The following is a 13166-nucleotide window of genomic DNA, read 5'->3' on the forward strand; positions in this document are numbered from 1 at the left end:
TTTGCAGGCTCCTCTGCCTCTGCAGCTGTCTATGTCTATATCTCACTCAGGGGATCGCTGTATAACTCTAGGCATCCCTGTGCCCTCTGCCAGTTGGCGTCTACTTATCTCGGTGTCAGACTCCTCTGCAGCACAATGGGGACCTGGATAACTGCAGCTTCCACTGGTTGGATTTGGTGTCAATAGAGTCTGCAGCCGCTCATTCAAACTAAAAATCCAGGGCCAATTTCTCAAGAGTATAGATCCGGCTTGAGCTCCCACCTAGTAACCTGGAACAATTGTACACCACCCTCTGCGTGCTTCTACAAGGGAAAGATTCCCCTCTTGGAAGCACAGAGTCTCAGTGCAGAAAAGAAACTTTTTAATAAAAGGATGGAAGCCCCCTGGCATTCATTCGGGAAAACGCCACAAATAGGATTTATAAACATAAAACCATGAGCAAAACACCTCCCGCACAGTATGTTGTGCAGTGTCTTTTGCCTCAGGTTCTTGAGTCCAGAAACCTAAAATTCCTTTAAGGTGCGCCTCCCTTCTCCCTCCACTGCACCCCACTCACAGTGGTTGTCCTTGGTTAGTAAAGACCCAGAGTTCAGAGGTGCACATGTGTGAGTTTAGCTCCCACCATAGGGGGCAGGGAGGAGAGTGCCTGGCTCGCTCTGCTGTCTGGGTGCTTGCTCTGATGGCAGCTGCCCTGCCAGTCACTGACCACTCTGCTGGCCCTCACCTTCTGCTGCCCCCGGCCTCTCCGCTGTGACCTCTGCCGGTCGCTCTCTTGAGGCTTCATCCAGCTCTCAGTGACTGTCAGCTCTTAGTGGGGAAACCTAAGTGCTGAAGCAGGCTTGGCATAAACACTGTCTCATAGCAGGTGTCGAAGAAAAACACAGTTCTCACTCTTTGGTTGGGTGCAGCAAAGGCAGATACTTTATTATCTCAAGCAATTGCGTAGAGGGCGAGAGTGCACTAGGACACAGGGTTTCCCCACCTAGGCAGGTCTCTCGAAAGATAAACAATTAAGGCAAGCATTTATACTTTTTGTTACATACAATAATAAGCAACAGCTGCATAATGTTTATACATAGGCCATCCTGATATCTTATTTTCCTCACTTATTTAGACTCTAGTCTACATTCCATATATCTACACAAGGTCGCAACAACTTCTCACACAGTTCTTTCCCACTCACCTCATACAACCCTCGCTTCTACAAATCTCGCATTATTAGGCTAACAGCTAGCCTGACACTTGCTCACAGAAGGACTGTTTGCATTGACATCCCCTTCAAGTCCCTGTCAGGTCTTGCTCTGCTTCCACACAGGTGATTTCAGCTCTAGTGATCACTTAAACCCAAAAGACTCCGAATGGAGCCTTCATTAACTCTATCTTTGAAGAGCGGTGATTAAACCATGCCTTGACCTCTTACACAGAGCGCACACCCCCTGAGCAGAAACATCCATCTCCACCCCCTCTCACTCTTCATAGGGATCTGGTGTCTGAGACCCCTGGTTAGTGAGTTCAGTTCAGTTCTGGGTGACCCCCTCAGTCCGGGCAGGCTAAGCACAGTTCTGCTGCCCTTTACTCAGACAATCAGGAAAGCAACATTTCACTACCCCTGCATTCAAGTACTACAGTGATTTGTAACCCAGCATCAGCCAATACAGCTCTGTTTGCTGGATACCTAGGCAGAGTGGCTGTGTTCTTGTAAATACCAGCCTTTCCCCCTCCGCAGTTCATTACTCGTTATCAGGGGAGAGCTCATTCTGTCCTTGCTCACCTCTAGCTTGTTTGGTCATCTCACTGTGCATCCTCAAGGTCCAGTCTTCTAACAGGGATCTGCTACACCACGTGTGACTGCTGCCCTCAGGCACACTGAGAAGATCAGGCCAAGCCAAATCTCTGCATTGCAGCAGTCCCTCTGGCCAGTCCAGTCAGGGGCCCATTAAGCCTATTCCAGGATCTCCATCTCAGGTTGTAAATGGGCAGATACAAGTTAGGGCTTCTGAAAATCCATCAGCATGCCAGTCTCTCTATCCCAGAGTTGCTGCCCCTCTGTGAGGACACTGCTGTCAGCCCAGCTCTGTCATCATTCATCCGAGACTGGTACTGGCCTGGCAGCACTAGACACGAGTGCAGCAATGGCTGCCACAAAATGATGTTGCCAGGTCAGTCGTGGCAAGTCAGGAGGAACCGCAGGGGCAGGTGTTTCCTTGAGGAGGGGCCAACGTGCTTGTAGGAAGTGTGCATTGCCTCTGCCCTGGTCAGAACGATTGTCAGCCTGGTGCGCAGCAGGTTCCTGGCAGCCGTGCCTGCGCTCCAGGCAGTTCTAATGGGGATGGATTCTAGGTGACATTTTCAGGGAGTGATGGAGCCAAAGCATGTAAATTTGATGCTGATGTCAGGCTAAGGAAACCACTAATGACATGGGTGAATGTGTTCAGCTCCCAATCGCCAAAATGCTTATGCCAGCATCTGCCTCACAGCACTGCACAGTATTGCACTGGAGCGAATACCAGCAGTCCAGTCTGCCTAATTAGGTGACAGTCTAAGTAGGTGAGAGCTGGCTGGGAGGGGAGTGGACAAACTTCAACATTGGCCACCTGATTAGCCTGGTCAGTGGTGGGGAGCCCTTGACAGGCAGTTGCTGTTTGCAGAGACCGATCAGATTCATCTGCAGGAGGCGCTAAGTTCCCCAGCAACACGAGAGATTAAATGCACAGGAACCTCACTGAGTGTTTCTTCCCTTGGGTGTTTGCAGACGCTGGCAGCTCAGAAGTGGCTCAGATCCGACTGGTGAACAGCCCAAGTCACTGCGCTGGGAGGGTCGAGGTGCTTCACAACCATCGATGGGGAACCGTGTGCGATGACAACTGGGACTTACAAGATGCAGGAGTCGTATGCAGGCAGCTGGGCTGTGGGACGGCGTTATCAGCTCCAGGAGGGGCTCGATTTGGGCGAGGGTCAGATCGTATCTGGCTGGATAACATGAACTGCACAGGGACAGAAGTTGCCCTCTCTGATTGCAGGGCTCGGCCTTGGGGAGAAAATAACTGTACGCACGGAGAAGATGTCGGTGTTGTGTGCTCAGGTAACTTGCATCTATCAAATCACTGTGGGTGGTACAGGGATCGGGCTGGGAAGCTTTCAGCACAGACTCAGGTCTCCTGTCTGAGTCTGCGCTGACCCCAGTGCCCGAGCATGGTGCTAAGGGCCTGTACTGCACGTAGGGGGGTGTCAGCTGGGGGTGCTTTCCGTTTGCAGTTGTGCTGGCCCTAATGCCCCAGTGCAGTGCCATGGGCCCCTAGCATGAGGAAGCCTTGTCTGTGCCCGCTGGGGGCAGCTCCCCGACACCCTCGGCCACAAACCAAACAAGCTGTTCCCGCTAGGCCTTGTGGAGGTGGGTGACCGCTGTCAAGGTTGGTAATATGCATGCTTCACCCCTCGGCCCTCGGAGTGTCCTCCTGCAGCACCCAGTCCCTGTCTCGCTAGGCATTCACAGCAGTCACATGTCTGCTGCTCCCAAAGGACCACGGTCCCAAGGTGACCAGCTCCACCTCCCATCTCTGCTCCAATCAACAGAAAGCTCTAGATTCCTTCATAGTCACACCAAGCACAAGTGATTTCACAGAGTGTAGAGATTCGAGGGGTAGGAAGGAGAAGGCTTGGAAAGAAATGGCTCCTTGGCTAATAAAATCATAGCACGCTGACTAGCGCCTAGAGTCATTGAACGAGATACTTTTCTGTCTGGTTGAGCAACGCTAACTGCACAGTCCTTCCATGGTTTTACTGCAGGCTTGGTTGTGATCTCCTGTTCCTGACAGAAATACTGTGAGCTGTCTCCTGTGTGAAAGGGAGCTCCTGTCTCCTCTCCTCTTTCTTTGTAGGTGCAGACCATTGTCTCTTCCCAGAAGTGGTCTCTTTTTGGAGACTTGTGCTGAGGGACCTTTGTCTTTGTAAATTCTCAGGCCCCCACTGGGCCCAGACAGAGAATATAGCCTGTCTCCACGGCTGTGTTGTCTCTGGCTGTGCTTTTTTCTATGTGCTGATTGGCTCAGCCGAAGGGATTGCCATGGCGCAGGTGACAAGTTTCACTTGAACACTTCTGCAGCATCATATTCTATATTTTACATCTCTCTTCAACTATGTCCCATACAAACTTCTTGCTCCCATTAGATGGACCAGCAGGCTGCTGGCTTTTGGTAGAGGCATCACCTGGCACCTTTGGTGAGCTATTGTGCATATATCTCACCCAGGGGATCCCTGTATAACTCTAGGCATCCCTGTGCCCTCTGACAGTTGGTGTTGTGAAGCAAGGAGATTCTTTCCCCGAAGAATCAGGCAGAACAGACAATACTGAAGAGGTTTATTCATGGCACGAGGAAGACTGATAAAGAGCTTCAAAAGTATGATGTTATAGTGACCAGTTATATACATTTTCTTATTAATGCATTTGCATTTATTATGTAGTTACAATGACAAACATTTTTTCAGAGAGAGAGAGGGAGGGAGAGAACACTTAACATAATGAGGTGAGTGTTTACAGATATCCGGAGAGCTGTGGAGGGTTTGTACTGTTCTTCCTTACTGAGAGGCCAAGTGACTGTGTGGACATCTGACCATTTAAGTTATCAAGTGTTTACAGCTGCCATTGTCCCTGGGCCTGCTTGTTAGTTACATGGGTTTCTGCCTCAGCTGCTAACTGAATTTTTAACTCCTTGCCTAAAAGTTCCCTCCCGTTTGACAAATCAAACTCCCAGGTGAGATGTAGTCAATACTTTAATGCTTTGGTTTACATGATCTGTCTTAGGGTTACCTAAGGGAGGTGGGCGAGGGGAGGAAGAGGGGAGTTGGGGGAAGGGGGCAAAGGTAGGAAGCATAGTGAGATTTTTAAGCATGTGTCTAAAGTACACGCGCATGACAATAGAGGTTAGTAACAGAAATATAGAAGCAGCAATGGCTGTTATTTGTACAATAGTTTACCAGGAGTTGGGGTTGTAAGATGCATTACAAACAGGATCCTTCAGTCGTGTGATGGTTTGATTGGAGAGTTGAACTTGGATGCAGCCTTTAATGATGCTGTTATGAACGGTGGCAGACGCAGAAGCAGCAGCCAGGACCACTTTGAGTAGCAGCTCCTTGGCCAGTTGAATCGGTGTGTTGTCCAGGTATAGGTTGTCATACCACCGAGGAGCCGTTGTGATTCCAGTCAACACATGGCCGGGGAGGTGCACATCACCTAGGGTAAATGAGTCAGTAATCTGCAGGCACATGGAAGCGTTTGCCTGGCACTGCAGTGGTCCATTCATGTAGTCAGATGCAGCAGTGATAAAACACTACTGAGTAGCGGATACTTGCACAGCAGGTTCAGCATGCATAAGAGGAAGGACATCCACAACAATAGAAGAAGACGGAGTTAAAGTATGGAGAATAGAACAGGAACACACGATATAGCTATTTGTCTCTGTGCAACAGTCCAATGTTGTCATTAGTATGGTATTGTGGGGGGATGGTGCCAGATATTCAGACAGCCCTACTTTGTACATTGTATTGTTAGTTACATATCCAATAGACTTAAAATGGAAAGAAGAAGAAAACACATGAGTAGGAATAACAGAGGGATACACAAGGAGGAAATTAAAGGAGAAGGGTGAGTCTGGAGGAAGTAAAGAGGCCACTGTCAATTGAGTGGAAACGCTTGCAATGTGGGCAAGGGTGGGGGAAGAAAGGGTATGGGAAGGGGGGAAACCCAGGCATACATCTAGCATGTCTTCTCTTGCAATGTTAAATACGTCACGAGCCAGCATATCACAAGCACGGCCTTTAGCTTGTGACTTGGCCTGGTTGACTATAGCATCTGAGGTCTTTCTAATGATTTTGTAAAATACTTTATTGCTACATCAATTGCAGTAAGAGCATAGGATAAACCTGTGTTAGTATGTCTAAGGGCTTGGGTGGTTTGGCTTTTGACCCAAGAATTGTATGACCTCTCAGAATTTAGGTTAAGCATATTTAGTATAGAATTGGTGTTTCCAAAAAATCCTCCAATATTACTTAAGATACTATGTTTTTGTCTTTTGGCTGTGAGGGCCCGAATAACATATTGGTGCATTAGAAACTGTAGCTGGTCCCGACTGTTAGGTTAATAAAGAGTACCCAACCCTCCCACAAACATTCACACCGATACTCTCCCAACCCATTAGTGGCCTTATAAACGTTGTGAATTTTGACCGATCCATCCAAGGCCCTGGAAATAGAATGGTTTGTTTGTTCTAGAGGAGTATTTGTAAATTGACATTCTGTCCTTCGGTTTTCAACATTCTGTGACCCAGGTGTTGGTTTTGTCAGTTTTGCAGGCATTTATAATCCATGTCCATTTTTCCTCTTTCAGACATTGCTCTTGTATCTCAGGTAGAGAAATTTGTTTTAAATTAAGAATTTGGGTGGCTGCTACTCGGAAATTGTCCTGGGGCATTGTGGCAACATCTTTAGCCTCCTTGTCTGCGGCTGCATTTGCAAGGGAAAGAGGGGTCATTGTTTCTGGTATGTGCCTTGATTTTGACTACAGCCACTTTGGATGGTTTTTGATTGCTTCCAATAAATTTGTAATATACCCCCCATTTTTAAGAGGGGTACTGAATGAAGTGAGGTACCCCCTGTTAGTCCAGGAATTTAAATAATTATGAACTATCTAGGAACAGGGAACCAGTATGCCTCGCTGAAGTACCCCGCAGAGGGTATTATTGATGCGCCCTGGGGCAAGTCGTACGATATTGTTTCCCAGCTTCCTGAAATCCACTGAAGTGGCATTTCAGGGGAACCGACCGGGAACCGACCGGGAACCCTTGTTCTCCGACCTACTGAAGCATGCTCTGATGCTCAGTACTTGGTGTTGCAGCTTTTGCCTACAGCGGTCCCTGCAACCCGAAAACCCTGGCCACAAACACAATCCTGTTCAGTCCTCTTGTTTGTGTGTCCGATATGTGATTCCTATTTAAAAAAAAAGGGGGTGCAAAGGGGTGCCTTGGGGAGTCCCAAACCAAGGTGTGCACTAGAGGTGGTAAGTAAAAGGGTACTCACCTCTATTCCTGGTTGTGAGACACTCTCCAAGAATTCCTAATCACACCCTGCTCACTGCTCCAAACTGTGAAGAAAGGAGATCCTTTCCCCCAAGAATCAGGCAGCACAGACAATACTGAAGAGGTTTATTCACGGCACTGGGAAGACTGATAAACAGCTTCAAAAGTATGATGTTACAGTGACCAGTTATATACATTTTCTTATTAATCCATTTGCATTTATTGTGTACTTACAGAGACAAACATTGTTTCAGCGAGACAGAGGGAGGGAAAGAACACTTAACATGATAATGGCAGGAACAGAACATACGCGTAGAAACCATCCTGATTACATCAATTATTTATGACTACCCTGAAAGCGAAGGGATGGGGTGGTAGGGACTATAGCAGATTTGCCATGGCGCCGGGCCCACGGTCCAAAAGGGCCCAGGGCAGCCGCTCTTCTCTGCTCCCCGCTCTTTACCGCTGCTGGCGCTGGGCTCCTGATGTGTAGCAAGGGAGGCTTTGCCACAGCAGCCAAGCTCCTCCCCCAGTGCTGCGTGCGTGCCCTGCCTCTCCCTGCTGCCGATCAATTGTCTCCCAGCAGCAGGAGGTAGGGGAGGGGGAATGGCTGAGATCCAGCAAGCTAGCCGCTCCTGGGAGGAGGAGAGGCGGGGCCGGGCCTTGGGGAAGAGTGAGAATGGGGCCCTGGGGCCCACGAGCCATCAGCTGTTCGGCGGGGAGGGGGAATCATTGCAGAGCCACCCATCAAGGATGGTTTTCCGGCTCTGAGTTGCTGATCAGTGTGTAGTGGGCAGTGCTGTTTAGGTGTTTTTTGGCCACCAGCCAATCAGCGAGTGGAACTCTGCTCCTGGAGCAGGGGCTGAGCGTCCCCACAGGTGCAGCCCCGCCACCTTCTCCTATCTGCTTCTCCTGGGCAGCAGGCTGCTGTCTGTGGCTCTAGTGCAGCTGAGCAGCTCCTAGCCTCACTTCAACCTCTCACCCAACTAAAGGCAGCCAGTAGCAGCAGCTGAGCTGGTAAGTGTATTTCAAAGGGGGTCTTGGGGTGAGGGTGGCTGGGGGGGACTGAAACCCCTTCCCAGGTGGCTGTGCTGAGAACTGGCTGCTGGCGGGGTGGCCATCTGCATGGTGGGGGGCACCAGCTGCCACCCCGCTCTCTGCATTTGGCAGGGGGTTCAGCCAGAGGCATCTCCAAAAACATTCCCTGCACCCCCACAGCACAGAGAGACTGAGAGTACCAGGCCCTGCCGGGCAGCTGGACCAGGACGGGCATGGTGAGTGGGCGGGCGGGTGCGGGAGCATCTCCTGGTCTCCTCTGCTGTTCTCCCTGCCCAGGCAGAGACACCTGCCTCTCAAAGACAGTGGCCACATGTCCATATAGTGCGCTTGGTCCCCCTCCCTGGCATCTGGGTGACTGCCTCTTAGGGGGGTGGAAGGGAAGAGGCAGTGGGGAAGAGGGTTGGGGTGGGGGGGTAGGAAATGGAAACTGAGGCTATCAGGGGAAACCATCCTAGCAGTGCAATCTCTGCCTTGGGGTGTGGATGGAATTGTCTCCCAAGGAAAGGCTGGAACTATCTGCTGTTGTAGTATGTGTTTAGTCCATGTGCTCTGGCAAACACAAGTCCAGGCACCATGTTGTGGGGGGGGGGGAATGGGGGAAGTAGGAACGGAAAACTGAAGCTATCAGGGGAAACCGTACTAGCAGTGCAATCTCTGCCTTGGGGTGTGGATGGAATTGTCTCCCGAGGAAAGGGCTAGTGATCATGTTGGCGGGGGGGCGTGGGCATTGCTGAGTCCCAGGGTTGAATAATTCTCAGGTGATGGTCATTGAATTGCTAATCGTCATTCACTTGCTGCACAATGGCTGGTGATGGTTGTTTAACATCCACCCAGCCATTTGGTCAAATGCCTTGCTGTTTCTGGGGAGTTGCCTTCTGGGCTACTCCCAAATTTGCAGCATATTTCATTCACACCATACAGCACAATCTCATCACTTTATACACTTTAATGATATACCTATTTTGACAAAACAGTGGGTTTCAGCTTTCCCATGATACCTTACATGGCAAGCTTTATATGAAATATAAAAAATATATACAGATGATGACTATGGGGCTCACACTGCGGAGCACGCCGCTCCCCCGAGGTATAGAGCAGTGGCTCTCAGACTTTTGTGCTGGAGACCCCTTTCACACAGCAAGCCTCTGAGTGCGATTCCCCCTTATAAATTAAAAACACTTGTTATATATTTAACACCATTATAAATGCTGGAGGCAAAGCGGGGTTTGAGGTTGACAGCTTGTGACCTCCCAAGTAATAACCTCATGACCCCCTGAGGGGTCCTGACCCCCAGTCTGAGAACCCCTGGTATATAGAGTGTCACAGCTAGAAACTCCAAGGCTTGGGACTTTTAAAAGGAGATTGGACAAAACATTCAGTAAGGATCAGCCCTGCATTGGCAGGGCGATGGACTGAGCCAGGATGATCACAGAGGGCTTTTCCCCCTGTAACTTCTATAATTCCATCCCACTCTCCTGGGAGTACAAATTCTGGTACTAAAGACCTGGTGCCTGGATCCCATATTGCCTTGCACTGGGATTGGGAATTAGTGCCCTGACTTGCAACTCCTCCTCTTGGGCCAGTGTAGATCCTGCTGTTAGTACAGCTATTTGCAGGTACCCTTGTGTTTAGCTGAACCCTGAGTGTATCCCCACTAAGCTGAGAGCTAAACGGACACTACTATCCTGCTGTGTGGATCCCAGTGTGCGTGTACTGTGAATTGTTGGCATGCACATGTGGCTATATTTATCTTATTGTGATGGTAGTGCTACTTCCTTGGTGTGATGTTGACATTATGCTAAGATGAATTCTGAAAATAGTGTCCTGGTGTGATGGTCACTCTGTGCTGTTCATGTGAATCTTGCATTTTTGTATGCTGTGTTGTAGCCCTGTTGTTCCCAGGAAATTAGAGCAACAAGGTGGGTGAGTTAATATCTTTTATTGGAACAACTTTTGTTGGTGTGAGAGAGAGACAAGCTTTGGAGCTTTCATAGAGTTCTTCTTCCTGAAGAAGAGTTCTGTGAAAGCTCAAAAGCTTGTCTCTCTCGCCAACAGAAGCTGGTCCAATAAAATATATTACCTCACCCACCATTTTTCTCTGTGTATAAATATGCTGAAAATAGCCTCCCCCCAAACTGGCAGAGGTGCTCGGAGGAGGGGGCATCTATACCGTGTACAGATGTGGTCTCCTCACCTCAAAAAAGATATTCTAGCACTAGAAAAGGTTCAGAAAAGAGCAACTAAAATGATTAAGGGTTTAGAGAGGGTCCCATATGAGGAAAGATTAAAGAGGCTAGGACTCTTCAGTTTGGAAAAGAGAAGACTAAGGGGGGACATGATAGAGGTATATAAAATCATGAGTGATGTTGAGAAAGTGGATAAGGAAAAGTTATTTACTTATTCCCATAATACAAGAACTAGGGGTCACCAAATGAAATTAATAGGCAGCAGGTTTAAAACAAATAAAAGGAAGTTCTTCTTCACGCAGCGCACAGTCAACTTGTGGAACTCCTTACCTGAGGAGGTTGTGAAGGCTAGGACTATAACAATGTTTAAAAGGGGACTGGATAAATTCATGGTGGCTAAGTCCATAAATGGCTATTAGCCAGGATGGGTAAGAATGGTGTCCCTAGCCTCTGTTCGTCAGAGGATGGAGATGGATGGCAGGAGAGAGATCACTTGATCATTGCCTGTTAGGTTCACTCCCTCTGGGGCACCTGGCATTGGCCACTGTCGGTAGACAGATACTGGGCTAGATGGACCTTTCGTCTGACCCAGTACGGCCTTTCTTATGTTCTTATGTTCTTATGGCAGAGTGGAGCGAGTGGTGAGCAGGGAGGGGAGGAGCAGAGTGGTGGTGGGGCCTAGGGAGGGCACCCACCAGCAAAACCAAAAGTCAGCACCTATGTCTCCAGCCCCCTGCCGTGAGTACCCCATGACCTGAGCCCACACACCCAGCCATTTGCCCTGACCCCTGCACCCCCTCACTCACACCCAGCACCCTGTCCTGACTCCTGCACCCCCACACATACCCAGCCCCCCCATGCCCTAACTCCTGCACCCCTCCACATCCCCACCCCCACCCTGAGCACCCAATGGGAGCTTCTGCACTCCTCACACCAAACAGGAGCTGCCCAGGTAAGCACTCCACATCCCCAACCTCCTGCCCCAACCCTGAGTCCCCTCCCTCACCCTAGCTCCTGGCCAGACCCTGCCCCCCATTGTTTTTTTACATTTTTTATAATGTGCTCTTATCCCCTCAGCCTCCCCCTAGCCCTGCAGAAGCTCCCCACCCCCCCTCCGCTCTGAGGCGCCCCCCCGCAGCAGCCCCCCCGGCCCGGAGAGCTGTGCGGCAGCTCCCCACCCCACCTCACCTCTGCTCCGCCTCCTCCCCGAGCACACCGCTCCTGCTCTAATTTTCTTCCCCTCCCAGGCTTGCGGCGCCAAACAGCTGATTGGCACCGCTAGCCTGGGAGGCGGGGAGAAGTGGAGCTGCGATGGCATGCTCGGGGAGGGGGCATAGCAGAGGTGAGCTGGGGTGGGGAGCCCTGCGGCAGCTCACCCCCTCCGCCCTGAAGCACCCCCCCCGTGGCAGCTCCCCACCACCTCGGCCCAGGGAGCCGTGCGGCAGCTCCCCACCCCAGCTCACCTCTGCTACGCCCCCTCCCCGGGCACGACATTGCTGCTCCACTTCTCCCGCCACCCAGGCTTGCGGCGCCCATCAGCTGTTTGGCGCTGCAAGCCTGGGAGGGAAGGAGAATTAGAGCGGGGGCGGTATGCTTGGTGAGGAGATGGAGCAGAGGTGAGCTGGCGTGGGGAGATGCCACATGGCTCCCTGGGCCGGGGGGGTGGGGAGTTGCCGTGGGGGGGGGGAAATTGGGGGCACCGCTTTTTGGCACCCCCAAATCTTGGCGCTCATGGCAACCACCTAGTTCACCTTAATGGTAGCACTGGCCCTGTGTTTAGGGCCATCAGAAGGGGCTCACACTACCAGATATACATGCCTATCCCAGCCTCTCTCAATTCACTGGGTTTTGGAACCCATGTCCCTTGCCTAGCGAGTGCAAATCAGTTGAGGGTGAGCCCCTCCATCATAAAACCCCAAGTACAGTTCTACTGTCCTTGATTCACATAACCTGAATAACAACACTTCATTACTCCTACCCCAATAACGAAGAGACTGGGGATCCCACAGCAGCCAAAGTGACCATTTGGGCAAGCAGTCCATCATGCTAGGCAAGGGTGGGTCTGCCCTGAAGTTCTCACCACCAGATGTCAGGGTAGAGCCCATTCTGACTCTGTTTACATCTGAGCCCCCTGGTTAGTGAGTTCAGTTCAGTTGTGGATGACCCCATCAGTCAGGGCAGGCTAAGCACATTGCTGCTGCCCTTTACTCAGACAATCAGGACAACAACATTTCACTACCCCTGCATTCAGGTACTACAGTGATTGTAACCCAGCATCAGCCAACATAGCTCTGTCTGCTGGATACCTAGGCAGAGTGGCTGTGTTTTGCAAATACCATCTGCTCCTGAAGCCTTTCCCCTTCCGCAGCTCATCACTCGCTATCAGGGGAGAGCTCATTCCCACCTTGCTCACCTCTAGCTTGTTCAGCCATCTGACTGTGCATCCTCAAGGTCCAGTCTTCTAACGGGGCTCTCCTCCACCACGTGTGACTGCCTGTATTGCTGCCCCACAGGCACACTGAGAAGATCAGGCTAAGCCAAATTTCTGCATTGTAGCAATTCCTCTGTCCAGTCCAGTCAGGGGCCCATTAAACCTAGCCCAGGACCTGCATCCCAGGTTGTAAATGGGCAGATACAAGTTAGGGCTTCTGAAAATCCAGCCCAGCTCTGCCATCATTCATCTGAGACTGGTACTGGGCTGGCAGCACTAGACACGAGTGCAGCAATGGCTGCCACAAAGCAATGTTGCCAAGTCAGTCGTGGCAAGTCAGCAGGAACCGCAGGGGCAGGTGTTTGCTTCAGGAGGGGGCCGATCTGCTTGTAGGAAGTGTGCATTGCCTCTGCACTGATT

At 50.6% G+C, this 13166-nt stretch overlaps 1 protein-coding gene across 1 annotated transcript in view; it reads left to right on the forward strand.

Annotated features, from left to right (window-relative positions):
- The window catches only part of LOC135892880 (deleted in malignant brain tumors 1 protein-like), a 145579-nt gene that overhangs the window by 39141 nt on the left and 93272 nt on the right, over window positions 1-13166 (forward strand). Inside the window, 1 exon segment of the mRNA XM_065420649.1 lies at window positions 2753-3082. Within this exon segment, the coding sequence (XP_065276721.1) occupies window positions 2753-3082 (330 nt within the window).

Source organism: Emys orbicularis, chromosome 21 (assembly GCF_028017835.1).
Source record: "Emys orbicularis isolate rEmyOrb1 chromosome 21, rEmyOrb1.hap1, whole genome shotgun sequence".
NCBI classification, from domain to species: domain Eukaryota; kingdom Metazoa; phylum Chordata; order Testudines; family Emydidae; genus Emys; species Emys orbicularis.